The sequence below is a fragment of the Poeciliopsis prolifica genome, unplaced genomic scaffold (genome assembly GCF_027474105.1).
Source record: "Poeciliopsis prolifica strain line A6 unplaced genomic scaffold, Auburn_PproV2 SCAFFOLD008, whole genome shotgun sequence".
Taxonomy (NCBI): Eukaryota; Metazoa; Chordata; class Actinopteri; order Cyprinodontiformes; family Poeciliidae; genus Poeciliopsis; species Poeciliopsis prolifica.
The window spans coordinates 8672042-8700001 of record NW_026562383.1 but is presented as its reverse complement, the minus strand read 5'-3'; the positions used below and the strand labels follow the sequence as shown (position 1 = coordinate 8700001).

Sequence of the window (27960 nt, the reverse complement as noted above, 5' to 3'; positions counted from 1 at the left end):
ATCATGCTTCAATAGATGAAGCATTAAGTCAGAGGCCACAGATACAAACAAAAATTCTTTAGATTTTTGCCATTTAAACTGTTTTGAAGATCACATATCATCTCTTCTTTCATTTCACTTGTACGTAATGTCTTTGTGTTGGCATTCCCTGTAACATTTTAATAAAATACTTTCAAGCTTGTGTTTGGGATGTGATGAAATGTAAAATTTAAAGACAAAAAAACAAATCAAGCATCGTCCCAACAAACGCAAGGATCTCGCAATTTCTATTCTTCTTTTAAAGCATCCATTCTTTAGCTCACTTTTCACTTTCATTATCCAGGTCAACATTTTCTGCCTTCATTCTTGATTTCCTCTGCCATGCCTCAGTCACAGCATCTACCTCTCTATATTTCCTTTTCCTCTCTCTCACCATGACATCATTCCCTCAAATTTCCATTTTTTTGCTTTAATTCACTATCCCCTCCCTACCTTCCCTCTCTAAAAGTTAGCCTCGTTCAGATGAAGTCTTTTCTGATTGGCCTGTATTTATAACAAGTAGGTCCTGGTGCCACATGGGAGAACGGGCTACAGTCAGATCCAGGTCACAGCAAGCGGAACCACTCGTTTCTCTGCGTGGATCTGCCCCGTCCAGTGGAGTCCAGTCCGTCACAAACACAGAATCACTTCGCAGACAGGCTTTGCCTCCACTGCCATCTCACAGACACAGGTAGGCAGGAACTCAAGTCAGATGGTGCTGCATCCCTGCACATGCAGAGCAGGCGTGAGGCACACAGGTTCATATTTGCAAATGGCTTGCCTCTAAACCTGGAAATACTCTATTGGAGTTAAACAACAGACAAAGGTAAGTGGATTTATCATTGACCTACATGCTTGGTATAAATCCAGGATGCTCTGCATATGCTGCCAAGACTGGCAACATCATTGCATATGCACATAGAACAAAAACCTGCGTTCCCTTAACATGCATGTGATATATTAACCACAGCAGGTGGTAGTCATCACAATGATAATACCTATGTTCATGAATGCACTTGTATTGCACGGTGTATCTGCTATTGGAGGCTGTGCAATATACTAACTTACCTCAGTGTTGGTACCCACCCAGCTCTGGTGGTTCACAGTTAGTGGAGTAGTTTACACAGGATTACCAGGGGATAATCCATTTACAGCATTTAGAGACATGAGTCGCCATCTGTTTATTTATTCCAGAGAGGGAGCCGTCACCACCGACTGACTGAAAACAAACAAGCCTGCGATGTCAGGACGGAAGTGTGCGGAGAAAAGTAAGAAATTACCCCAATCTTCTCTTTATTTACTTCTCTGGTGACCTTTAAGTTGCGCGCGCGCTTCAATCGAAGGGAGTTGCGTTCACAGACTGTGGTAAATTTGCGCACTCACGTTAGTTTTCCGTTTTTAATGTTAAGATCCATAAAAGTATTTATTTGTTCATAGAGGGCATTTTATAGTTTTCATTTAATATCTATTACTTGTTTTTTCAAGGTTGGATGTGAAACCTCGGCTAGAGACAGCGTAGACATCCACACAACATTTATTTACTTGTTTATTTTAATTACTGGAGCTAAAATTGACGGATCCACTATAGCAGCCTTGCTAACAATTTAGCAACGTTGTCAGGGATGGACTTAGGTAATGAATCATCCCAAATTTATGGGTGGTTCACTTTATAACACTTTCAGAAGCTGCCCTCTGTGCCAATTTATCAATTAAATATGTATTCTAAATATTAACATTTAAAATTCAAACAAAAGCTACACATTTATGGAAATTGCAAACTTCTAATTAAGTCAGTGGCATTTGTTGGAATGTTAATTCCATTTATGTATTTATTTTTTTCGTTATTGACTCGTGAAGTTGTCTTCTTTAAATTTCCTCAGTCGGGCATTTTTTACCGACAGCGCCTCAGAGTGCGCATAACAATTAAGACTGGAGCCGCTGAATGGAGTAATTACCGACGCCTGTGTCCAGCAGCGCTGCGGCGAGGCGCGCTTTGGTTTTCCTCACAGTTCTGACTATTGGAAACCTTCCACCTGCGCCGCGAGTTTAAGTAATCCTGAAAGCTTTAAAGTTTAATTTTAGCAGCGATTAAGTTGCTTCCGGTGTTTGCAGGAGAACCGTGAGTTTTTTCCTCGCTTGCATTCGATGATCGAAACGTTTAGATTCAGGTTGAACATCCGGTGCGAATTTGGGAACTTTGTCAACAAATTATTTCTGTCAGGCGAGACAACAGGCTCTTATTTGATTGCTCTTTATTTCTTTCTCTCTTTCAGGTGTTAATATGTGAATTGAAGAAATGCCCCACAAACATTGAAAATAATTGACTCATACAGGATTTTTATTTATTTATTTTTTCTTTATTGCAACCACTGCAGAAACTATTTTGTGTGTGTGTGTGTGGTGCCCCTCTTTGCAGTGAGCTGTCCCATTTACCGCATTTTTAAAACTAATTTTCTTTAACCTCACATAGACTAATTGCAGATGATGCGGACAGACAGCAGAGGCCGAAGTGCCTCCCCTCACCGGATTACATACAAATCTGACTTTCATGCTATCAAATGCACATTTGACACTGGAATTAGTCTGCAAGGAGGGCCCAAAGCTGCTTCTGCTGCTGTTGCCATCCAGGGTTCTGCGGTGCCCTCTGACTACCTGTCCACCAGCAACATCACAGGGAGCCGAGGTCGGATCCAAGGGACCAGGGGCACCAAGATAAGAGAAAACATTTTTCTTCAAATGGACAGCCAGCAGTCGAGACAAGACGGTGCTCTGGTCTCGGGTTCTGGCTCCATCCCTCTCCTTTCTGCGTCGCATCCCAGCTTTCAACTCAACGCTTCTCCTTTCCCCGAATCCAGGCATTCAGTCATGAGTTTCTCCCCCTCCTTTTTGAGCAGTCTAGCAAGTATTTCGCCCACAGAAAAACTGCTGCAAGATAAACCGTCCAGATCAGAGAAAAAGGTGGATATTGACAGAGTTGCTCTGGCTCAGAAGTTTTCGGTGACCCGGAGGCTGTTTGAGAATAAGATGTTGGAGGTTAGCGGCGCAGGAGGAGGACAGGTTTTAAAACCTCAGATCATCAGGGGAAGCAAGGGGGCTGCCGATGGAAAAGGAGAAGTAGAAAAGCTGCAAGAGGCAAGTGAGAAAATCAAAGAAGAGAATGTGTCAGGTAAAGACATATCTATAAACCACAGTATAAACATGAAGGCCCCTCAAGCTGAGTCACTGATGAGGCATTCTGAATCTTCAGTGCTGAATGGGCCTGGTGAGGTTGCAACATCGCAGTCAAAGGAAGAGACGGGAGTCGGCTCGGCACCCGAGGAGACCCTCAGGGCAGAACTCGTCAACGTAAAGAATGATTCTTCAGAAAGTGACGAGAATGAAGAAGAGGGAGTGCAGAAGGACAAATGCTGGCCAAAAGGTGAGATCGAAATGCATCTGAACAAAGCTGATGAGGAAGATCTGAAAGCCTCGGTAGATGACGTCTTTGAGGAGGATGTCTTTGTGGAAACACCTGAGAGTCTCCATACATTCACAGAAGGAAGAGATGATCTCATCACTTCCTCAGAATGTCACACAGAGTTATCAGAAGACATGCAGTGGAAAACAACTGGGAACGGAAGGGAATGCAGAGCAGACATGTATCAGCAGGTGAACAAACAATGGGAGGGCGGCAGGGAGGAGGAGCAGCACAGACACTTCACTGCACAAACTAAGAAGAGTCAAACAGAAGAAAGTGAAGACGAGGAGAAAACCGTTGGTGGATTTAGAGAAAGTGCTGCTGGATTAGAGGAGTTGATCCAAGAGATGTTTTCTGATACGGAAGTGGTGGGGGGCGTGGAAGGTGGAGAAGAAGACTTTAAAGAAGAAGGCACAACATCAGAGATACAAGAGAATGTTGTCACTGAGAAGATGATGCATGTTTCATGTAGAGATACTGGTGATGGAGAAGGAGGCAAAGATGACCAAACGGAAGCTACAGGAGTCTGTGGGATTGAGAACGGAGCATTTTGGAATGATAAGGACGCCCAGTCCCGTCCAGAGCTCTCAGCATCATTACCAGAAGAACAGGAGAGCTGGATGAAGGAGGGAAACCAGCTTGTCGCAGAATATGAGGAGATTCCCGGTGTGCCTGAACTGGACTGTCAGAATGAGGATTCACCAGAGGCTGCTAAGAGGAAGGTCAGGTTCTCCACAGCACCGATCAAGGTAATGTTATTGTGGAAAATGGTACGCCAATTTCAACTACTTAAGTTTAATTAGTTTTTTTTTTGTCTGACATGGAGATTGTTTCATTTACATGTTTGTAACTGTCAGCTCCTGCAGCTGTTAGAGGTCGTAGCCCAAAGCTATGCTTTTTTAGCTATTAGGGGAGGAGAACAGGCAGGAGCCTACATGCCTTAGTCTGTCAGCATCATGCTCAGAGCTACTTTTACATAAATGCACTAAAACTCCTGTGAACTGACAGAAATCAGTACATAGACAGAAATCCACAGAAATCAGAAAATGTCTTGATAAAGACATGTAAAAGGCCTGAAATTTAGTCCTCAAAGAATACATAACTGTCATAATATTCCACAAAGCTGGTGGCTACAGAGAAACTAAACATTTTTGTAGCCTTTAGATCGTCCTCAGGTTTTTTTTTTTTTGTAAGATTTAGGCTTTGGGATTGAGATGGCCATGGAAGAAGGACATCTGAGTCCAAAACTGGTGAGCCATTTCTGCGTTGATGAGGCGATATGTTTTGCATCATTGTCCTCTTGAGCATTTTGAGTTGTCTGTCAAAATTCAGCCAATCTAATATTTCAGATTTCCCGTGCCCTCTGACAAGGTTCCCAGTCCCTTTGAAGGATCTTCCATCCTACTTAGCAGTGGGAAAATATGTTTTACTACATATCCATTGTGTGTGTTTATGCCAAACCTGCTAGTGTATTTCCTGCATAGTTTTATTCTCATCAGGGCAAACTATACAATTAAAGTCTCAGTGAAGTTACCACATCAACATGTTTGCAAATCTAATAGAATAGAAATTATTTTTGCCCAGGATTCACTTCTAAGCAGCTGGTTGGCATGGTGATAGCATCTTATGGTTGCTATAGAGATGTGTATACCTCAGTATACCCTTTGCTGCAGGACTCTAAAAGTAAACCTTGGATATTTCATTTTACGTCCCTTGCCATCCTGCTCACTTCTCGCCTTGTCACGTCTCCAGATAGAGCTGCACAGTGAACCCGTCCCCGCTCATCATCGCAGTATTATTGTGTGCACTGCTGCAATCACAAAAGACTGCTTGGATTCAGCTATTGATTGGACATCATTTTTTAAATTTGGGTCCAACCTCCTGTCTGCACCAGTAACTTGAAGCTGATGGAGGGTGCTAGACACATTATGTAATGTACCGTCCTGCTCTGTGGTGGCGGATAAGTGAACATCTGTGCTTATGCAGTCTAGTGGCAGGTGCTGTGCTTCAGTGTCATGTCATATTTTTACCATGGGGAGTCAGAAAGTTATTACTCACTGATGAAAGGTTCATGAAAGTAAAGCATACATTAGAATGAATTGCTTCAGTAACATATATTTCAAAGCAATTGCAAAGGGTACCAAAAATGATAACAATTGCACTTTCTCGTTCATTGGATAAATGCATTCAAATTAAAGGCAGCATCTCAGTGTAGGTTATGCTGCTACAGTAACAGATTCATTTATTTTAAGGCTCTTTACACATCGAATCTTGATTAAGAATGATTGTGGCAGAAGTCGCTGTAGTAACGTATTGTGTCGGGACATCTGAAATCTTTAGCAAGCCTATAATTATGCGTGTACCATATGGTCTCTGTGACACTTCCCAAGTCTCTCGCCTCACATACTGTCATTGACAGATTTTCCAGGCATAAACAGTGTCTTCTGGTGTCAATAACTGCAGATGGTTCTTTTTACATTTGGCTCATTTATTAAGTATGAGTGTATAAAGCAGCTATTTCAGAAAGCCAATTACTTTTTTTTCCCTTCCATCTGTGTTAATCTCAGCTGAGGTCTCCATAGGGTTTTTGAATTGGACATTCATTGTGATTTTCAGGTTTACAGCACATATTCCAACGCAGATTACGACAGACACAATGAGGACATCGATCCGGTGTCCGCTTCGGCTGAGTTCGAGCTGGAAAAGAGAGTGGAAAGGATGGATGTTTTTCCAGTGGACATAGAAAAAGGTTTTTGCCTACTTTTTGCCTGATGTCCATGGTAAAAGCACGTAGGCCAGAAAAGTTGACAACGCCAGTTCATGATGTTTTTCTTGCTCCCGCCACCTCCAGGAGTGGACGGACTGGGCATTAGTATCATCGGAATGGGTGTAGGGGCTGACCAGGGCCTGGAAAAACTGGGAATCTTTGTTAAAACAATCACAGAAGGAGGCGCAACCCACAAAGATGGAAGGTAAAATTGCACATAATTAATTTGGCAGATTATGAAAACCAAAAACAATCTGTATTTTTTTACCCCTGTGCATGTTAGGATTCAGGTGAATGATCAGATCGTGGAAGTGGACGGTGTAAGTCTGGTTGGAGTTTCCCAGCTGTTTGCCGCTACGGTCCTTAAAAACACATCGGGCCTGGTCAAGTAAGTAATTTGAAAAATGAAGCAAACTTGATTTTCTTCAGATTTTCTTGCTTTTTATTTAAAAGGTGCACATATTTGGAAGCTTGTTAGCACAATGCAAGTTTGACCTCAATGTTGATGACCCAGTGTAAAACAAAGAAAAAGTCTGAAACATTAAACACTTTACACTTTCAAGACTTCTTAAGGTCTATTGTAAGAGATTATTTTTAGATGAAATGAGATAAATATAACTTTCCATCCCCCTTCCTTTCCTGATGATTTTTTTTCTCTTTCATTAGTAGATGTGGAAATGCACTGACAGGAACAAAGGATGTAAAAATAGGACCATTAATACCTACAGTGAGTTTATAAATTAGATCCTGTACGTCTCGGTAGTCTGGAAATTTTAACAAAACCATCCAATCAAAAGTATCTTATTACTTTTTAAATAGAAACTGAATGGATTTTTCTCTTGCAGATGTTCAGTTTTCCTTGTTTGCGACATGTTTCACATTGAAATGTCATAGAAATTGAATAAACACAAAGTCAGTTTGCAAACTAGGGCTTATTAAGGCTGCAGTATGCAATTTTTATCAACACATTTTTTTGATATATATGTAAACGGTTACAGTTGAATCAACAAATAAGGACAAACCAAATGTCTAGAAACATGACTTAGGTTTAAAGCTCTAAAGAAAGTCGCTGACATCTGCCTGGAAGGGGCTCCAAAAGCCATTTTAATAACCACCATACTCAAATTATGTGGAAGTGGGAAAACATAGAACAGCTCTAACACCATTTGGATAATAGTTCAACGTGAATAAACAAGCTTTTGAGGATATGTTACTGACATCTCTCATAGTAGCATCCCAGAGACGCCATGTCCTGTAGTGCAAGTCAAGTCCCAATTTGTTCCTGTTGCTTTACGTCCTTCCTGTTAGCTGCTATGCAGCTCCAAAGCCTCGTGGCCATGCCAAAGATTGGAAAAAAAAAAAATCTCCTATAGATCACATGTAAACTGAAATAAGCAGCTGCTGGGTCAAATCCAGCTTATCGAAATTAAATGACAGCCTGTATGTAATGGTGAAAATAGCAACCGTAACAATTGGACACTTAAAAGGCATAGAGAGGAAAATTGTTGTGGCATTATCCTATTTTCACAGCTTTTGTACCATATTCTCAACACATAAATCGACTTTATGGAGGTTAAAGGAACTCATTGTAACACATGGTCTCTAATCCATGACAGGCCAAGTATCTGGAGACTGTTATGTATGTTGGGTCATTCTAATGGTTTAGCATCCAATCATTGCTGTCATTAACACCTGTGCTCCACATTTGAGCACATATCCCATGATGCAGTGTGAAAAGGTGTCTTGGAGTTTGGAGTAATCGTTTGCAGGTGTGACAGATTTGCTTTTTTCTGTGCAGGTTTTTGATTGGCCGAGAGAAGGAAGGGGTGGAGAGTGAAGTGGCGCGACTGATCAACGAGAGTCTGGAAATGGACAAAACAAAAAAGGTTTCTTTTAGGGTGATTTATTTATTTATTTTCATTAGGGGACAAAAGTAATTATACTGTTTTTTTTTTTGTTCTTCCTGCATTTAAAGAGAGAACGCAGAACCAGTGTAGATGAGGACAATGATGGCAATGTGTCAGAGAGAGACTCAATCTTTGAGGAGGAAGAAGGAGAGGAGAATGAAGAGGAAGAGGAAGATGTGTCTGTTTTGTCCAGTCTGGACAACTACCAGCTCTGTCTCAAATACCAGCAGGTACAACTCTGTGATCAGATAAGATTTACTTTATCTAATCCTGGTTAGACAAAGTAAATCAAAGTTACTCCCACCATTTTCCAAATGGACTACCTTGTGAAATATTAAGTTTTTCACAAACCACTTTAGTCAAAGAAATTTTAAAACAGCTTTACATGAGAACTTGTACGGTTAGTGTTTCTTATCTAAATCTGTAAACATGTTGTACAAATTAGCAAATCGCGTTTCACATTGATTTTCAGATATGAATCTAGATTGTATTTAATTGTGTTTATATCATTCTCAGGTCAGATTTCTAATGTCAGAGCCAATAGAACTAGCTCACTGTTGTCCCTTTTTCCCTTTTTCAACTCCACAACATTTCTGATATGTTTCTGGTAAAACAAAGAACCGATCTGCCTAATGAATTGGTCTTTTGACTCTTCATTCTTATTACTTTATGTTTACCTTGAAAATAACCAGAAGTAGTTCTAAGGACTACTTAAAGCATTCCAACAGTCCTACTTGTGCTACTCGCACCACATTGTGAAAATATAACAAACTGAAATCACAGCAGCAGCAGCTTGTGCGACTATGTCCAAACTGATTCATGTGCATCTTTTTAACAGCTTCAGTCCAAACTGAGAAGCAGAACAGCTCAGCTGCACCGAGCTAAAGAGAAGGTAGGTGAGATTTCAATCTCGCACACAAACCAATAACTCGTTGTAAGACGCTACCTTTGTGTCCAGATTTGGAAACAGCCTGACCCATTTAACTGGGTATGAGATGGCTCATGCCCAGTTATTAGGACACGGGCCTTGTTCTAACTCTGAGCCACGTCAGTCTCACTCTCCAGCCTGTGCCTTGATGTAATCACCACTGTGGATATGACGGGGTTTTCAAAGCCCTTCAAAAAAAGAATGAAAAAATGTTTGCTTTTACCCTTCTTGTTTTATATGAATACTTTTTTTATTTGTGCTGAAACACTTTGGAGTTCATATGTTCTCCTGAAGGAATTGTCTCTGTTGTAATAATATACTGTAAGCTTCTTTTCTAAAGTCTCTTTATTTTTTTTTTCTGCTTTTATGCCAGTTAAAGGCATGGGAGGAGCAGCGAGCCCGCTGGCAGAGCCTGAGAGCCGAGTTGGAACAAAGAGCACAGGATGGAGAGGAGAAAGCAGAGAAACTAGAGAAGTACGCTGATGGTTTGTCATAAATGGATTTGGCTGAGAGTGGACTGCAGGCTTAACACTGGAACTGCCAACAGGGCCAATCTAGCTTAGAACCATCAGAGGGTCTTATTTTGTACGTGTGTCCATAAAAGCCTGAAAGAGGCAGTTTATTTTTTTATAGTCTAGTTGAGCAAAATAATTTTTTATTTATTTATTTATTTTTTTATAGACAGTGAAAATATTGTTTTTAAATGTTGCTTTGGAGCACCTGGAACAAAGTATTATCTGATTGTGCCACATGCAAAGCCTCTGTCATTTTTGTGACAAAAAAAAAAAAGATCATTACAACTTAAATCTTAATCTCTCTGCACTTTTTGTTTCATTCTTTAAATGCATCATAGTTACATATTTGCTAAGAAGCACTTCTATGAACACAGAAATTAAGCCAACTTCTTTTAAATCAAGACTTTTTGCTCTTTTCCTTTTAAACTAAGCTATTTTGATATGGTGTGCACTTGCAAAAACGGCTCTTTAAATAATTGTACCATATAGTCACATAATGAGAACTTATTTCTAACGTAAGAGTGTAATGGGACATAATTATTGCTATGGTTACCACTATTTCACCTTCAGGAGTGTCGGTAGTTTCAGTGTCTCAATCCTTGGCCAGGTTCATGTTGATCACTGACCTCATTCTGTTTAGATTCCTCCCATATTCATCGTAATCCATATCATTTGTACTCATGTTTTCCTCTTGATTCATAGTCTGCACCTCCAGTCCTTGAGCCCCTGAACTGCAACGTTTCACACACACCTGAATCAATCTTTTAAATCGGGTTTTGGAGCAGGGGTCCACTAAACAGCTGCAGTACATGGGCACGTCGGGGCTGGAGTTGCAGACCTGTTCTCTAGTCAAGTCAAGTCTTTACTGACAACTAATTCCTCATAAAGAATTGTCATTATCCTCAAGTATTCTAGCTTATGGTATTGCCAGAGCAACAAACCATTTGGTCCAGCATCGCCAAGCATGCAACATTTTATATTGATATTCATTGGGTTGAAATGATCCCCTTGGTGGTTCTAGGAATCCATGCCTTTAACTCCAATTTTATAACAAATATCTCATATTTGAAGAGATATTGGAGAAAAGAATGAGGAAAGACATAAAATTGAACATATCGGGATCAGTTGAAGAGACTTGCAAAGGGAAGATAAAGATGTACCCCTTATATAGTGTTATGGCTTGCAGTCAGCAGAATGATGTTGTTGGTTGAGAACATGGTAATAAGACCTGCTCTAATTTTTAGCTACTGGCAAGAGGCCCAAACGCTGTGCAAAGTCGTGAGTCAGCGACTGGCCGATACCCAGGGCCAAACAGAAAGCCTGGAGATCAAATACAGCAAAGCCAAGAGACTGCTCAGAGATTACCAGAGCAGGTATGTTTTTTTTGTTTGTTTTTTATTATTTTACTGTATGTACAAGTACTGTATGTACAAGTACTGTATGTACTTGGTATAACTTTGTGTCCACATAGCAAGTTAGAAAGTTGCAGCTAAAGTGTCTAATTTCTTCCCCCAGAGAGGATGAGATGGACAAAAAACTTGCAGATATCACTAATAACATGGAGGAGAGAGAAAAGCAGCACAGAGAAACTGTAGAAATGCTACAGACCCAGGTAAGGGGGAGGTTTATGTGGATTCATTTCCTTCATGGCTCCTGATTCTTTCATTGTTTCTCGTTATTGATCAGATAGTGCAGCTTGGAGGAAAAGAGCCTGAACTAGAAAAAAGGAACCACACCATTGACCCTTCAGTCACAGGTCTGTATGTCAAGAGGCACTAGATAAACGTTCTTTAAATGCGTCAAACAATGGCACTCACATTTATGTTTGTTTGTTTTTTTTGTTATTAAAATAAGATAAATGTTAATGCTTGATGCACGTAGAGGGGTAATCTTGTTTATTTTGTAGTGGTTTGATAAAATTTCTACCTGTATCAAGTATTGTTATGCATTTTAAAAAGATCAAAGTCAAATTTTGTGTGCCAAAAAAACAATAAAAGAAATCTGTTTTTCTCAGATTGGTATCTTCCAGTTCCTAATACTGGACGTCTTGACTCCAGCGCTCACATAGCACGAGCTCAGCTGGCCCAGAAATCAAAACGCAACCCACCGTCGCGGGACAAACTCAAAGAGAGCTTCAAAAAACAGGTGAGAGAACCAAAAAAAAATACATGTCTGTTTAAAAACTTGCTTATTCTAATTGGTCCGCCTGTTTTCTGTTGTAGCAGGAGGAAGTCATCATTAAACCACAGGAGAGTCTCTCAATGTCCACTTCCACAGTAGTCCAAAGCAACAGAAGTGACCGGTCCAGTACCTCCACTTCCTCAGCACTTAGTCCTCAGCCGAGCAGCACTCCCCTCTCAACCCCACCCAACTACATCCACGACTCTACCACATCCTCGCCACGCAAATCCTCAGCATCCAGAAAGTCCAGAAGGATCTTTCCAAACTTGAGGTGGAAGATTTAAGATGCTCTAAACTGTATTACTAAATGTAATTATAGGATTTAGAGCCTTTACTGTACTTGAACTCTATTTTTTTTTCTTCAGTGGCCTCCGGAAGTCGCTTGGCAAAAAGAGAAGTGAAAAATGCAGCAGGTCAGCCAAAAGCAGGTGTGAAAATTTTCTTCCGATACCAAAATGACTAAATCTTAGACATATTATTTTCAAATGGAAATTGGGTTGAGTCATTTCTGAGGTACAAACCAGGCTTTGCAACCTTTATGATCTCGCCAGGCTTTATATACGTTTTTTAAAAAGGGGAATAAATACTTCATGCATATTAGTCTCCTACTCATGTTCCTACTGATATTTACTATTAAGCTGAAATTAGTGGATAATCTTCAGTGTTTTTCCTTTTATGTTTGTAATTAACTTTATTACTGTTGTTTTTTGGCTTGTTTGTTTTGTTTTGTTTTTTATCTGAGGTAAACTGTGCCAGAAGGATATAAGCAAACCCTGTTTCATTGTAAGTTCAGTTTCTTGTAACAACAACTTTACTGTCTCCAGTGGATCGTGTGGTGATCTAATCGACGAGCCGCCAGAGGTTTCCCCGTCTGGCTTGTTCAACTCTGTGCCCTCCTGCTTGCACCTACCCTGGTTTGGAGACAGAGGGAAAGAGAAGGAGGAGGTAGAGCAAAACAGGCAAAGGTTGCGATCGGTGTCCAGCAGCAGTTTGCCTCATCTTACCACCGCAGACAGAAGAGATCAGGTAAGGACCTTCTTCTGTGTTTTGTAATGGTTCCCTGGTTCCGGACGCTCCCAGCTCTTCAGCCTAATTGTGTTTCTACACATCTTGTTGGAGATGGCATTTCTCTCTAAAATAAGCATCCATGCTTGGAAAGCATGCAGCAGATGTTAAGTATGTAGGTAGTTTAGGAGTCTTTCTTCTGGTTCTAGAGCATTGGCTCTCCGGTGGACAGCTTCAGCATGATGGGCCACGTTTCTGATCACTCCCTCTCTGGACATTCTCACACTTGCACCTTTTCCTCCTCTGAGGTAAGACTGTCCTCTTTCTGTCCCCTTTTTTTCCTTCCCTCTCTCCCTGTGGAGCAATTAGTCTAGACAGTTTTTTTTCCCCTCAAACGTTCTCTGCTTCTTTAGTTACAGTTTCCTTTTTTTTCTCACTTCTCTGATCTCCCATCAGACGTTGGACGACTATCCAAATCCCAACAACAATAACAATCGCTGGCAGTGCCAGCCCGTCTCTGAGTGGAGCAACCAACAGGTGTGTCTGTGGCTGATCAGCATGAGCATGAATCGGTACACCAAAGAGTTCACTGCCAGACAGGTGGACGGCACGCAGCTGCTCCATATGGACAGTCAGAAACTCAAGGTGAGAAAAACACTGAAGCCTACGACTTTTAGCGTCAGTAATTGCTTCTCTGAAATTGCTGTACTGTTGAATTATCTTTGTCTACACGTTACACTCTGTGGCTTGGACCTCTTCAGATTCATCACATTACAACCATAAAGTATTTTGTCATCTAATAAAATTGTTCCTTGGAGAAGAGATAAAAAGATTACTCTTTTCAAAGCTTTTAACAAATAAAAATTTGAAAGGTTGGATATTGATTTGTCTGTAGGAGTATCTCTTGTTCCAAATTGGGGGTAATGTCCTCCAGATTTTTTTTTTTCTTTTTCTTTTTGTAAAATTTGTGAAACTGTTGGTTTGGACTGAGAAGTGAGATTGTTGGAGCCACATAGGACTTGCCCATTAACCTTTCCAAACCAAAAGGACCGTCCACGATCCAGCCAAATTTGCAGTACCGTAATTCTGCCACACTTTGTGCTATCTGACAAAATCCAACGGTTTCTGAAAGGGGAGACGTTGCATTTCCTGCCAATAATGTTTGATTATGGTCATTTAAGCCCCGCCTTAACAGGGGCACTCTTTTAATAGATGGTAAATTGCAAAATGAATTTGCTAGATATTGGAAGATATTGAGCAAATATACTTACTCATAAGACATTTAAAGAACTGTATATAGTTAAAATAAGCAAAAATATCCAGGCGGATATTTGAAACTTGGGTCATAAAGGGTTAATAGGCAGGAATTGTTGGTGATGCCTGAAAACAGGTTTCTTCCCTGAGTCCCATTTGCAAGGTCTTCCATCAGAGCCAATGCATCGATTGCACAACGTTAAGCACAAGAGTTTTTAGATAGTCACAGCAATGAGTCTGACTGCCTCACACCTCGCAACACTTTATGTTGATCTGTGGTACACGCCCTCCAACAGGCTCTCGGTGTGTCGAGTCAAAATGACCGCTCTTTCCTCAAGAAGAAACTGAAAGAAATGAGAAGAGAGGAGAAGGATCAAAGAAAAGAGGGAAAGAAGCTGAAGGAGGGCGGAGGCGGGGAGAGAGCAAGGATGCTGAGTGACACGTCTGTAAATGATGTCGGCGGGTGCGGCAAAACCGTAAGAACAGAGTCCCTGTTGTAAAACCAGTTTGAGAGGTGAAATCACCTGCAGCACCAGCATTTTCTTTTGTGCTAGTAGAAATGGATAGATCTACTTCACATGTCTTGTTTTTAAATGCTTCATGGGGGGGCTTATTTGAATCTCTACCACAGATTGAGTCCAGCATCTTGATTCAGACAAATTAAATGTACTTAACTGGGAAGTGTGTAATTGCTCATCTTGCAGCGGTGGGTTTTTAATCAAGTGTTATTTATTCTTCACATTATTTTTAAATGTGTGCTGATTTTTGCACTCAGGAATTTGCTGTAAATGCTTTTTTTGTGTGTTTTAATAAATGGTTCAAACTGCATTGCGTTTCTTGGTATTCTCATTGAACAAAATATGAATGGCGAGACATGAGAAAATTAACATTTTATTCAAAAGTATAAAAAAAACATTCATTTGAACTCAACATATCTGGCAGCTGTGTATTAGATGAAGGTTTACTGTATGGCAACACATACGCAAATCTGTCTAGAAATTAAAAACTGGCAAAATGTCATCTGCACTGATGTGGAGAATACAAATGCTTGATCTCGTAGTACAAACTCTATGCTGGGGAACGGTTGCATTTTGCTTTCGTCATGAGTATTTACACTTTATGCTTATTGGCTTGAAAATAGTCCTTGCGAGAGCAGAAGAAATTCCTTTAAAAATATAAAAACTTTTCTTTACAGCTGCCAAACTAAGTGCTATCTGCACCACATGAAAACCCATTGCTTTTGGCTCTGATGCAGTACAGTGTTTCTCCTAAATTTAATTTAAAAAGCCCTCTCAAACCCCTCAACAACCACGTTTCATATCTGATCCTCAACACCTTAATTTTTCAAAATTATATTTCCAAATTTTCATCTCGATGTACAAAAAAAAAAGACTATATACATTAAAGAATTCGTGTCGTGCGTTGTTATCCACACTTTTTTTTGCTTTCTCAAAGTTTTTTCTTCCACCTGATCCAGTGTTTGGTAACATTTGAAAAATAGCTGCTATCGTCCATTGCTATTTTTGTTCCCTGTGGAGAGAAGAAAACATTTTAAGTTCTAATGAACTCAAGACGTTCATACAGACCAAGTCACTTGGTGTTAAAGATCATCTGTATCGATATTCAAACCAATAAGCCAATCTCTTTGTCTGTTCTTCCCTCCCTTAAATTAATGTTACAAATAAAACCTTTATTTTGGGGGGTCGGGGTAATTTCTTGTCAAAAACATTAGCAAATGTTACCAAATGTATCTCAATATGTATTCGGTATACAACCAAAATTTATAGCAGTAAGACAAAACCATGAAATCTCACCACTGACTTTTCACGCGTTTGATGTCAGCTTCTCTTTGTCTGATGAATCCTCCTTATTTCTCTGGAAGACTCCACACTAAATTGAGGCAAGTCAATAAAAAAAACATTACCGCAAAGCGCTTTTATGTCTGCCATCTGCTGATGGTGATAAAGTCTTTTGTTCATACCTTCCAAAGAAGGAAAGCCAGCAGGGCCAGCAGCAGCAGGAGGAACAGGATGGTCAGAAAAATGATCCACCAGGCCACTCCTCCGTACCGAGCCGAACGTCTCTCTGGAAACACGGAAAACCTCACCTGGAAAAATCAAGACAGAAAAAGCAAGAATATTAGTATGAGGTTATCTGATAATGTGAGATATATATATAGATATTTTCCACAACTTCTCTGTTTTTACCTCCATCACTTTTCTCTATTGGTCCTGAATAGCTTGTTATTAAATGCTCATTTGTAGAGATCACAAGTCTCTCAGCAGATTCTGAGCTCCAAATATCTGCAGCTCCTCCACATCAGGATTACTGTGGGCTTTTTGTCTGCCTCTCTGACTGACTGCCTCCCAGCCCTTACCTGGACTGTCAGGTGTGGTGCCCTGCCACCTCCTGGTAGGTTTGTGAATGTGCCACACGTTTTATTAGGCAATCATACGATGTCATACAGTAGTGGGGATACAATTTATTTTTTCTGCCAAAATTTGAATCTTCTTAAAATGAAGAAAAAGGGTACTTTTGAAAGGTGCTATATATACAATTCAATTCAACTTTAGTTATAATACAGCGACAAAGGAAGAATCAAAATATTATAATATTTGGGTCATTTTAATGTCCTACAGTGTCGGGATTGTTTAAAAACATTTCTATGTCCATTCTCATGACTCGTGTTTCTGTTTTGGGTTCATCAGTGTCACACAAATGATTTTATATTTGTGTGTGTGTCCTTACCTGGGTCTCTGCACCCTCGTCCATTGCTATTTTTGTGGAGCTGTCAACATGAAGCGACGCCTTCACCATCACATCCACATAATTGTAGCTTGAATATTCCTTTATTTAAGAAGAAAGGAGAAGGTCAGGTATATGTGTGCTGGTTGCAATGGCATAAAACAGAAACGCGGACTTCATGACAGAATAGGGGCATTTTCGTTCTCTTTCACAGATTCAGGACTGATACTTTTTCAATCGTAGCTTTAATCGTTCTAAAAACAGTCGAAGAACATAATTAAAATCAGTACATAAAGCTTATGTCAGCATAGGTTTAACAATAAGAATCTACAACTGCAAGTCAAATGAGATAAACAAAAAGTTTTAATTACACAAGATCCACACAAAATAAGCAAACTTCATTCTTAAAGTCCAGACAACCTGCAGCTCATCTTAAAACTCCAGTGAAACAAACATATCAGTCTGTCTTTCATACCTCTACAAAAGTGTTATTCCACAGGCGAGAGCTCAGAACGATGGTCGCCTTGTAGTCCAGGTCACCCAGGAGGCACTTCATCGTCACACATTTTGCTCCGCTGTCACACGACTGTAAACAAACAGATCATTGTGTCTTTACTCTTCCTGGTGGGGAGTGAATGTTAAATATAGTATTTCTAGTCTGACAAGAAGAAAGTGCTTGTGTTGTAATACCAAAGTCTTGTGCTTCTTTTCGCCAGTGAAGCGTGAAAGTGTCCCATTGAATCCTTTGAAAATGCTTCTTCTTTTTCTGTTAATCGGTTTCTGAAAGAAGAAACAAAAACATAGATTATCATTATTCTTTGTTCTTACCTCAACATGTATTCAGTCAGTGGGAGTAACACTGGTCAACAGCCATAAAAAATAATGTCTGAGGTTTTGGGGTAATTTTGACATGATGGCTGATGGTGACCACCAGGAAACCTTGAACCACAGCCCCTCCAAATACATCCCAGATAGACGCTCTGAAAATGGTCTGGTCAGATTCCAGACCATTTCCAGATCAGATGCCACGCCTCTGGATGTGGTTCACAACCATTTCTGATCTTTCTAACTAGTCCGTACAGTCGTCTTCCGCTTGATTCAACTTCTTCCTCACCTTCCCAAGATAGTTGATCTCCTTCTCAGGAGAGCACTCCATCTTCTTCAGTCCTGTGGAGCTGATCGCCATCAGGTAGAGCAGATGATTGTTTTTCTCTGTCATCTTTGGCCACTCTATGTGAAGGGTGACCTTTCCAATGTCTTTCAGTCGCTTTCCTCGGTTGATTATCTGTTTTAATGGGAACATTAATTTTTTGGTTCAGAGGATTTTAAATTAATCAAATTAATGGTTCTTCTTTTTATTTTATTCTGAAAGTAAAGCTTAATTTATTTGAATGTTTTTCACACATGGCCAGATGGATATATGTGTTTGTATGAAACAATTATCAGCTTTTTTATTATTATTATTTTGTTTTGTTTTTTAAGCAACATGTCTACGCTTGTGGCATCGGGCAGGGTGAACTCTGTTCTATACTCACAGTGAACCAGTATTTCATGCCACTGCCAATCTCACTTTCAGTCTTAACGTCCGTCACTCCTTTGGAGTCTCCATTGTAGTAGACCTGAGATGGTTCAACTTGCCTGGGGAAAAAGCAGTTTGCAATCAGTTGGCTGAATCTCTGTGTTTCTTCCGTGTGAAAATGTCTTACCCTGATAAGGACAGCTTCAGCGTGATGGCCACCTTGGCCTTTGCTTTCACATTCATCAGATCCAGCTGCACACTTGTCCTGATAAAAATGTACGCAAGATCATTGCTGAAAGAAGTGAACTGAAAGCGACCCAAAAGTTTACAGAAGCAGAATCCGACACTTACGTTTTTAACTTGAGATCAATTTCCACTTCGGTCGTGTTGGTGATATCGAACAGGATGTAGAAGGTTGTCTATAAACAAACACGTTTATTAAATAAATCACAGTATGCATTCTGATGAGACTTGTTTGGCAGGTTAAAAGAACCTTTTAAAATAACATCCAGGCAAAAAACATATGTTTTCTTTTTATTAGTCTGGTGAAATATTCCAATTTTAGATATGTTTTCATTAGATGTAAGTGGAAAATCATAATAACGGTAATAAAGGCTTTCGAAAATTCATGCATTTTACTTACTAATAACCTTCCTGACTTTTCAATAAAATTCTGATTTATTGGTTTCTACATTATTTAAACTTAAATAGGTGCTGCATAGAAGCTCAAAGTAACTTTTTTCTCACCTCTGAGTCACGTTTGAAAGGGTTCCCAACGTCACAGTCAACCTTGGATCCATTTAGGTTTGGGTTGCAGGAGACTTGCTGCAATCAATGACAACTCGCCACTTAGAACCAGAAAGTACATGTGCGGGAGACTGATCATTTGATAAGATAAACTCACTCCAGCTTTAAGCATGTATGCAGCATAGGTCACAGATCTGGGGAAGTTGGCAACCACAAAAGCTTCATATGCATCTTCTCCCTTTGGATTGGTCACTGTCACTTCCAGGGCAGCGCTTTTTCGGCCACTTAGCGAGATCACTGGTACTCCATTTTCCCTTTAAACACATTGAATTGCAAGCAAATATCAACAGCCCATATGCTGAACAGTGTAGCTTTGTTTGCTTCAGTAGAAAAGACAACCTTCCTAGACTCAGGGTTGGTTATATCTGATCCTCTTACATTTCTAAAGGATGAACGTTGTCTCCATCTATGTAGACATAGCGATATTTTAGCATCAGGTTGCTTGTGCACAGGTCATCGTCGCCACATCCATCTTTCAAAAATGCCACCTGTTAATGCATGTTAATGCACAATCAGAAGCACTATTAAAGCAAGGCGTGATTATTTCACGTATACAACGAGAATTTGCAAACGTACATTTGATCGAAATGGTTCTGAGTCTTTGGGATCCAGGACGGGTGCAAGTTGAGCGTCCTGGGTCTGTCTTCGTTTACGTTTCGCATTCTGGACGTTCACAGAAACATCGATGGGGATCCCGCGTAGCTTGTCCTTAATATTGTCCTGTTAAGAGGGGAACATCACACACTGATTGTCATGTCACACAATACATTTTTAGATAAGCAACAGAGAAAGACATGCGTAGATGTATACCTTCATGACAAGAGTACGAGTGACGCATTTTTGCAGCTCTTTTGGATCCATGGTAATGAGCCCGGTGGACAGATTTTCCAGATCGGTAAACGTCCCCCTGGGGTCAAGATTGTTTTTCTTGCGCTCAGCGTCCACTTCAAAATGGTACTTCATCGCTAAATGCAATGCAAGAGGGGATGTGCAAATTCACACAAAATAAGAATGATAGACTGTACAGTTTACAACATCAGGAAAATAATACTGTACAGTTAAAGAAATTTACAACTGAGCAGGGATAATTGCTATTATCACGTTTAATAGTGGGTATAATGTTTTTCTGAAATGCTGTTAGTTTGTAACAAAATGTTTCAAAAAATATACTTTCCAATAAGTCAATCTCATGTTTAGTCAGACCAGATAATAATTTCACTAAAATCTTTGGAGTCAACAAGATATTTTTGATGAGACGCATCAAAAATATATATGCAACTTTTTTATATGATGCAGGCTTTTGGGTTCTATTGGTCCATTGTTTTGGATGTTATTTTGCTCTTGGCACTCTCTTATAGTTGAATCATGGGCCTTGACTAATGAGATCATGGTTCATGGTTCTTTTGTGACTTCTTGAATAAGCTGTGGATGCCCTCCCGTAGTTCATTTGTTTGGGTCTGCCACTTGATTCAGTACTGTTCCATGTTTTTTTTGTTTTTGTTTTTTCCGTCCATCCATTATGTTACACGCTTATCCCTCCAAGGATCAGACAGACAGGACAAACAATCATGCATGCACACACCCACACAGAGAGCAGAAAGACTAATTAACCTGACAGTCATGTTCGAACCCCGGACCGTCTTGCTGTCAGGCAACGGTGCTACCAACTGTGCCCCTGTGCAGCCTTTTTATTTCGTTTGTGATTCTGCTATGGTTCACTGATGTCCCAAAGCCTTGGTGATCTATTCCACACACTCTTTGTTCTTGAATTTCTCTAGGTTGAGGGATTATGCCAATCTGTGTTGCGGTTTGCGACCTTTTGGTGATTTCTTGAGTCTACAGGTCAGAGAAGTAATAAGACTTGCCATTGAATGAAACAATCAGGCATGACTAAAAACTAAATCGGTGCAAACACACAAAGAGGCAAACACTTTTTTCATCTCATGCTGCTGATATCTACATTGTGAAAATGCAATACAGATAACTGTTTTAGCAAAATGATTTGAAAGGAGAATGAAGTTCTGCTCACTCAGCGGGGGAGAAGAGCTCTGTGCGCCAGCAGTGTAGCGGAAGCATGCTTCAACTTTCAGGCTGTGAGAACAAAAAGTTCAACTAAAATCAGACATACAGGACCTCTGGAAAATGTACGTTTAAGAAGATTTTAGCATGTTTAAAAGTTAAAAGCACATATTACGTCTAAAATTTGATATTGGCACAAAGTAGCCTGAAATACTATTAAAAAAAAATCCCTGTCAAAGTCGTTTGCTATAAGAAAGGCCGTCTTATTAGTTTTAAACTATATTTACTAAACACAACTTCAGAGACTATTATTTGGCTTTTCAGGATTGTATTTAGTCAATTTGAACAAATCTACAATTATGGCAACACAGAAATGTGAAAAAGGGGAAGAGACAGAACTGAATTTAAGAAAGACTAAGTAATATTTCTAGCAGAATTTCTGGAAGATTTTGCAAAAAGTACATAATTTTGTAACAGATTAGATTTATATAGCTAAGTTATAATTGCCAGTAATTACTAGGTCTTTGGAAGGATAATGTTGAAGGACAAGACAGGCAGACTTACCAGACACCTTCAGGACAGTTCTTCTTGGTGAGGTCAATTTTTGGGGGTGTAATAGTGATTTTCTTCTCAATGCCAACAACTGGTCGGGTTCTGTTGAGAAACAGTCCAATATTGTAAAGCAGGGCTGGGTCATAGCAATGCATCAGTGCATCAGCTTTAACTTTCTCACTTATAGATAAAGACAGAGTCTGAGAGGGATCCGACAGCCAGGTCTGGGTACGAGTTCTTGTCCAGGTCCATGTTGCCTGCTAATGAATAGCCGAACTGCCTCACTCCCGACTCCCTGGACAAAACCTAAAACACAAGTTTGGTTAAGCTGTGGGTTACCCACTGGATAAAAAGAGACATGTATTTAGTGTCCGATGAAAACAAAATACTAAATACATTATTTTGTCTTCCGAAAGTTTAAAATCTTTATTTTAATATGACAAAAACTTTCAAAGACATCTTGAAAATGTGCAATGTAGATAAAAGACAGAAAAATAGCTTTGTGTCAACTAGAGTATAAATATCTATAAAAAGAACAGTTCCACTGGAAAAATCCCCATTCGGACATCATTTTAGGTGAATATAATTTTAAATGAGAATTAGGAAATTCCTACATAAAAGTCCTATAAAAATAGTTTGATCTACACCAAATATGTTTTGGCCTCTTCCTAATTATCCGAAGCAAAATGCTGAGGGCGAGTCTCAAATTGGAAGATTTAGAAAGTGATTGTACGAGTTTCCACACCTGTGTGGGTTTTTTTCCGAATCCTTCTGTGGCTGATCCATGGAAAATGTGGACCTTTCCTGCCCCATTGTTTTCATAAGGAGCTCCCACTGCAAAATCTGACAGCAAGGCAGTATGCTTGAGCATCTTTACAACTTAAAGGGCATCAACAACTGCACACAAATTATGCCTCCTTACCATGGTAACCGTCCTGGTTGATATCGCCAAGTTTTTCCACGGCGAGGCCAAACATGGAATCTGCAGGTCCATCTATTCTTTTTGGTTCGACTTTGTTCCACTTTCCAGCCTTGTTGATGTAAACGTAGACAGCTCCTCCAATTTCCGAGTCCTTCTCAAAGTACTGAGGGGCTCCAACAACTATGTCATCCCAGCTAGCGAACAAGAAGACCACAGACTCAGAAGAGGACGGTCGAAATTAATGTGAGAGCAGAAGTGAACTGTCTGTGGATCCATCTGGACTCTTACCCATCCCCGTTGAGATCCAGCACAGTCAGATCATATCCAAAGGAGGAAGCCAGGCCCTCCCCTTTGAGGGTGAACTCCTCAAGCATGTCTCTGCGATCCTTAGAGCCTTTCTTTAGCAGAACCACCGCTCCACTGTAGTAAGCTCTGGGAGCTCCAGCCACCACCGTCAGCTGACCTTTATTGGTCAAAGCTTGTCCAACGGCCATGGAGAAACCTAACACAGAATTCAAAATAGTTTATGACATGGAAGGTAATAAAATATGTATAACAGGCATAATGATAAAACACAAGTATTTTACCCAAGTAGCTGTTGTCAGGAGTAGGAACCTTTTCCGGATTTTTCTCCTTCTCACCTCCCGTTTCCAACGTCACCTCATCATATAAACCCAGGTCATAAAGAGTGTCGTTCCTTTGCTCCATGTGCACCAAGCCTTAATTAAAGGGAAAAAAAACAAGTATACCAGACGAGAGAAGAGAGAAGATCAGTTGATGTCTTACAAAAGTCTACTAAACTCTTTAGACTGCAGTGTAACTATTACAAGAACATCTTTACTTTTTTATATATATATATTTGTTAAACCCGCCACAATGTCGTGACACTATGGTATGAGATGAATAATCTGTGAAAAAAATTTCCTCCTCTGTGTTCCCAGTACTAACCAGGAACAACCAATCAGGGGCAGAAGGTGAGGTCATAGAACTGTCAATCAAGCTTGTGTACACACTGCTCTCATCCCTCCCTCTTGCTCTCAGCTTCTTCCTGACAGCGGAGCCTACATGAACCCAACCGTCTGTTCAACTGTCCTGGTGCCTCAAGTAAGTATGTAAGTAAGTAAATAAGTAATTTTCAAAGAAATAAAATCATAACACTCTGTACAACAAAAAGCAAAGTTATACAAAGAGTAAAAACAAGCATGAGAAGCACAATAAAGACAAAAGAGCTTTCAGTTGGTCTTTAAAAACTAACTAAAAGCATTGTTCAAAAACTGTTTCAAGTTTAACCTAAACACAATACCTTTCCAGTCATAAGCTCCTGGTGCTCCAAAGATGAAATAGCGGTACTCCATGTCGAATGCAACAGAGACGCCCTGCTGGCAGGAGCCAAACAGCTGATGGCCCGGGTTCCGACCTTTACAAAAATGCCAGTTACCTCCATCTTCCACTCCATCTTCCATTGATGCTTTAAGAGTTGCGTCTTGGCTTAGCACATAGCAGCGGCCGAGGATGTTACGGGTTTGAGATTTGAACTCCTGGTACCGATGGGCACATGTCTACCAAGGACAGAGAGGGACATAATGGCCAAGAGGTCCTCACTGATACCTTGAACATAAATGTTTGGGGAAAAAAATCTAAATGTCTATTTGGAACGGTGTTCTCACTATAATTTTGCCTCCTGGCCCTTGACTGTTGACCGACACCCCCATCCACTGATTTTCTTTTTTTTCGATTGATAAATTTTCTATGACAGAACAAACAAAAGTCAAAAAATAAACAACACAATAAAACTCTGATTTTTTTTTGCGTGTTGTTGTTGTTGAATATAACTTACCATCGTTATCAAACAAAATTCTTTGGCAATCACTGGGGTTGGGGCTGATTTCACACTTGTAGACTCCTCCTGTCACTTTAGATTTCTGCTTATTCATCGCTTTGGCTTGTGGCGCTCCAACCAGTAGTCTGCAACAGAAACATAGCAAGAAAATTCTTTCACATAGCACTAACATGTTTTGTGATGAAATTTCTACCATCTAGGGAAGTTTTTTGGTTCTTCTGTTACCAACAGAAGGACAAAGTCCAGTTTAGCAAATAAAATTTACCCATGCAATGGCCATGTCTTGAGTCTAGAGAGGTGTGACCTTTTTAAATGTCAGCCTCTGGTAATGAATCAGACTAAACATTTCTTGATTCATCTACCAAAACCAAAAAACCTTTTGCCAGCAATCAAGTCTCTCTCTACTGCAGCAGAAAGAACCAGCAGCTGGATGTTTATTAAAAAGAGGCATCACATGCACTGAAAACAGAAGGAGTGTAGCAGACCTCTAGAAAATTGGACAGGAAATGATGAAACACAACAGGCATATCACGGTTAACATGGTGGAACTGCAAATGCACTGGACAAGACTATCAGAATAAAATACTTACTAAAAACCAAATCTAACTAAAACTAAAATAACATAGCAGTGACTTAGAGAGAAAAACAAAACAATGAATGTTCACACAAAACTAGAATCACAAAAATTCTTGGCAGTGGCTTTATGAACTCTAATGAAGCACTGGGACTTGGTATTAATCATTGCATGTTCTTAAATGCCTGGTGAACAAAAGAAATCCTGGTGAGGACAGATGCTGTTCATACAATTTCTCTCTCAGATATTATATTCACTTGCACAAGTTAGTGCATATGCAACTAACTCTAGAATAATGGATAGCATTTTAACTCAAGTTAAGAGTTTCTCCCGGTGAATTGTTTGCACTGACTGTTTTGTGGTTTTAGTTGCTCCTCTTCCCATTTTTTCAGCAGCAGCACTGACATTCATATTCTCACACACTCCCTCTCCTAAATCTCTAAAACTTACATTTATTCTCACCATGAACACCTTTTTCAAGTTGGACCTCTCGTCCACATTCTCATGGAGACACGAGATTCTATGAGACCAAAACACAGGCAGACATTCTTGGGTCCCCCACCCACTCCTGTCGGTACAAGAAAATTCATCCCTTCGGGACATAAAAGTCTCTGCAACGCGCAGGAATGACTGAAGGTTGGCATGAATAGAATGAAAAACAGTGTTGTGACTCACTGTGCACACCCAGCTGTGTCATCCAAACATGTCAGTATACATGTTGGTGCAAAAATACCTTCGAGAACTCCGAGGACAAATTAATTACCTGCCTTTTCTTTTGCCTCAAGCTAAGCGTGCATCAAGCAGCACGCTGACCTCTACTGCTCTCCCAAGTGACAAAGGTTAATACCTCAACACTTCGTTATAGTGTTTATCTCATTACCAATGAAAGGCTCTGGGAACTCTTTAATAACTTTCAGGTGTTTGTTAATCAAATGCAAATAAGTACACAACAGTAAGCAGTAACACCTTTGAGCAAAACAAAGGAAAGGAAGTCGTCACTCAAGAAGTTACTTGCCCTATCACAACTGCTCTGCGTCAGACGTGCAAATTTAAAACTTTGTTACATTATCAATTTAAGAGAAAAAACGCAATCTTCATCAAACTCTTTACCTACAAGTCAACAATGGCAGAGATCCATAAACTTAATTGGCGTTTCCTGGCCCACTTCTGGGCTCCAATCCCAGTTTAATTTAATTTCAAGCGCACTGCTAACATGACTGCAAGCTGCCTTCATCTGGCATGAAAAAGAAAGATTTTCTTTTCTTCTCACCTGAAGACAACCTAAAAAGAAAGAAGACGTGAGCAAACCTGCAAGCCTAAAAATTAGTAACCTGGAAAGGAAGTGACCCAAGCAAATACCCAAGTTGATGAAAAAAACCTAAGGCTTAGATTTAGACTTAAACAATAAAAAATCAATTAATTTCCACACATAAATTTCATCTGAACTCATACTTTGTTTCTTACATTCTCTTGTCCTCTGGCCTAACTTGTTGGTGCAGTGCGAGAGAAAAGCCAAACAGGCTCCCCGGGTCTCCATTTCTCTGCAGGACTTTTTCTGTGTCCAAATTGAATGCAGAGAGTCGCCCACATCCTAGTAACAAGATGAACAGCCACAGTCCGCTGGTGGTGCAGCCCTCCATTAGAGCGTAAATCTTCCCTGAAGAGGCAAAAAGGTCAGTCTTTGGGGAAGAAGGTGCAGAGTGCAATACAAGAGACACCGGATGAGAGTTAAATGTTTCATGTTCTGCTCCTCCCTCCTGTCCTTCACCACACCTTAAATGCTTCTTATCTAACTCACAAATAGTTGCACTACAATTCTATAACCTCAGGGTTTTTTTTTTTAAATGCACCATCTCGCAGCAGTTTTCAACGAACAAAAGAAAAATAAAATAGTCTAGCACAACTGACATTACAAGTAGTTTCTCTAAATTCAACAGAAAATTCATCTTTATATGACTACTCTAAATTTTTAATTCTGATATGAGGATATTCTCAGTTCTGTTAACTGCTACATATGTCTGCGAATGTGACTTGCAGACACCAGCTGGATCCTGATGAATCTTTACCCAGTGTTTATGAGTAAATGTCTCCATTCCTTTCTTATTCTCAGGGCTGGGCACTGCAGCTTCAGAATTAGCACCATCTGATGGAGCTTTGTTTCACTGAATGAGCATAAACAAATGTATTAAACCTTTGAGACGCATCTCTGCACCATCACACCTGAAGCAAATGACTTCATCCCTTCATTAGCAGCAACCCAGCTCTGCAGAGGTCTGGTAGTGAGCTTTTCAGATGTGGTGGAGAAGGGATGCATCTAATAGTTACAGAAGAGTGGCTCTCAATGACAAGATCCCTGTTCAAAACACGTGTGTTCAAGAGAGAAGTGAAAAAAGTGGCTGTATTACCTTGTTTTTAGGTATCTTAGGGTCAAAGGTCAAATGGGCAGCCAGATATACAGGATGACAGCCACTGATGTCCACTCATGATCTGGGAAAGGAAAAGATGTTTCAATGAAAATGTTAATTCACTGACAAAAATTGAACCAGCAACACCACAATAATAAATTACAGCAGTTTTTGGGAGTATTGGGTTACAGAACACCAAAAAGTAGCACGTAACTGTGAAGAGATTCTCCACACGCTTTAAAAAGGTAAATCTGGGACGTATTCATTTGTAGTTAGTCCTCCTGAGACAATACTTTGAAGAACAACTTCTTGTTCCAATTGCAGCTTCAAGCATTTGACACGTGTCTCGACCAGCCTTGGATGTATAAATGCATATTATTAATCTGACTGAGCTCAGGCTCGCTCAGATTTGGTAGAGAGTGTCTGTGAATGTCAATCTTCAGGTTTTGCTACAGGCTGTCAGCTCATTTAGATTGTAACTTCGAAAGGACCTTTCACAAATAATACCACACCTCAACTTAAACCATTCTGCTGTGACTGTACAA

At 40.0% G+C, this 27960-nt stretch overlaps 2 protein-coding genes across 2 annotated transcripts; one reads left to right on the top strand and one right to left on the bottom strand.

The window, feature by feature from the left end:
- Window positions 1-593: 593 nt before the first annotated feature.
- On the top strand, window positions 594-14860 carry LOC129361681 (neurabin-1-like). Its single transcript, XM_055032692.1, has 20 exons — window positions 594-844; window positions 1213-1286; window positions 2292-4224; window positions 6092-6224; window positions 6327-6447; window positions 6526-6630; window positions 8041-8128; window positions 8218-8379; window positions 8988-9041; window positions 9451-9551; window positions 10837-10965; window positions 11108-11204; window positions 11279-11348; window positions 11607-11737; window positions 11815-12044; window positions 12139-12201; window positions 12598-12799; window positions 12988-13086; window positions 13235-13423; window positions 14329-14860. Exons 3-20 carry the CDS (start codon window positions 2500-2502, stop codon window positions 14530-14532), a joined length of 3903 nt encoding a protein of 1300 aa, XP_054888667.1. The 5' UTR covers window positions 594-844; window positions 1213-1286; window positions 2292-2499; the 3' UTR covers window positions 14533-14860.
- Window positions 14861-14910: 50 nt separating this feature from the next.
- On the bottom strand, window positions 14911-26730 carry LOC129361682 (integrin alpha-6-like). Its single transcript, XM_055032693.1, has 26 exons — window positions 26475-26730; window positions 24434-24561; window positions 24264-24343; window positions 23900-24155; window positions 23184-23315; window positions 22885-23098; window positions 22597-22790; window positions 22420-22517; window positions 21856-21980; window positions 21687-21776; window positions 21133-21194; window positions 19914-20068; window positions 19680-19823; window positions 19482-19591; window positions 19201-19357; window positions 19044-19121; window positions 18648-18715; window positions 18484-18561; window positions 18313-18415; window positions 17892-18062; window positions 17468-17557; window positions 17253-17363; window positions 16781-16879; window positions 16014-16139; window positions 15847-15922; window positions 14911-15562 (listed from the first exon to the last, which is right to left on the bottom strand). The coding sequence occupies exons 1-25, from the start codon at window positions 26648-26650 to the stop codon at window positions 15857-15859; spliced, it is 3111 nt and encodes a 1036-aa protein (XP_054888668.1). The 5' UTR covers window positions 26651-26730; the 3' UTR covers window positions 14911-15562; window positions 15847-15856.
- Window positions 26731-27960: the final 1230 nt, after the last annotated feature.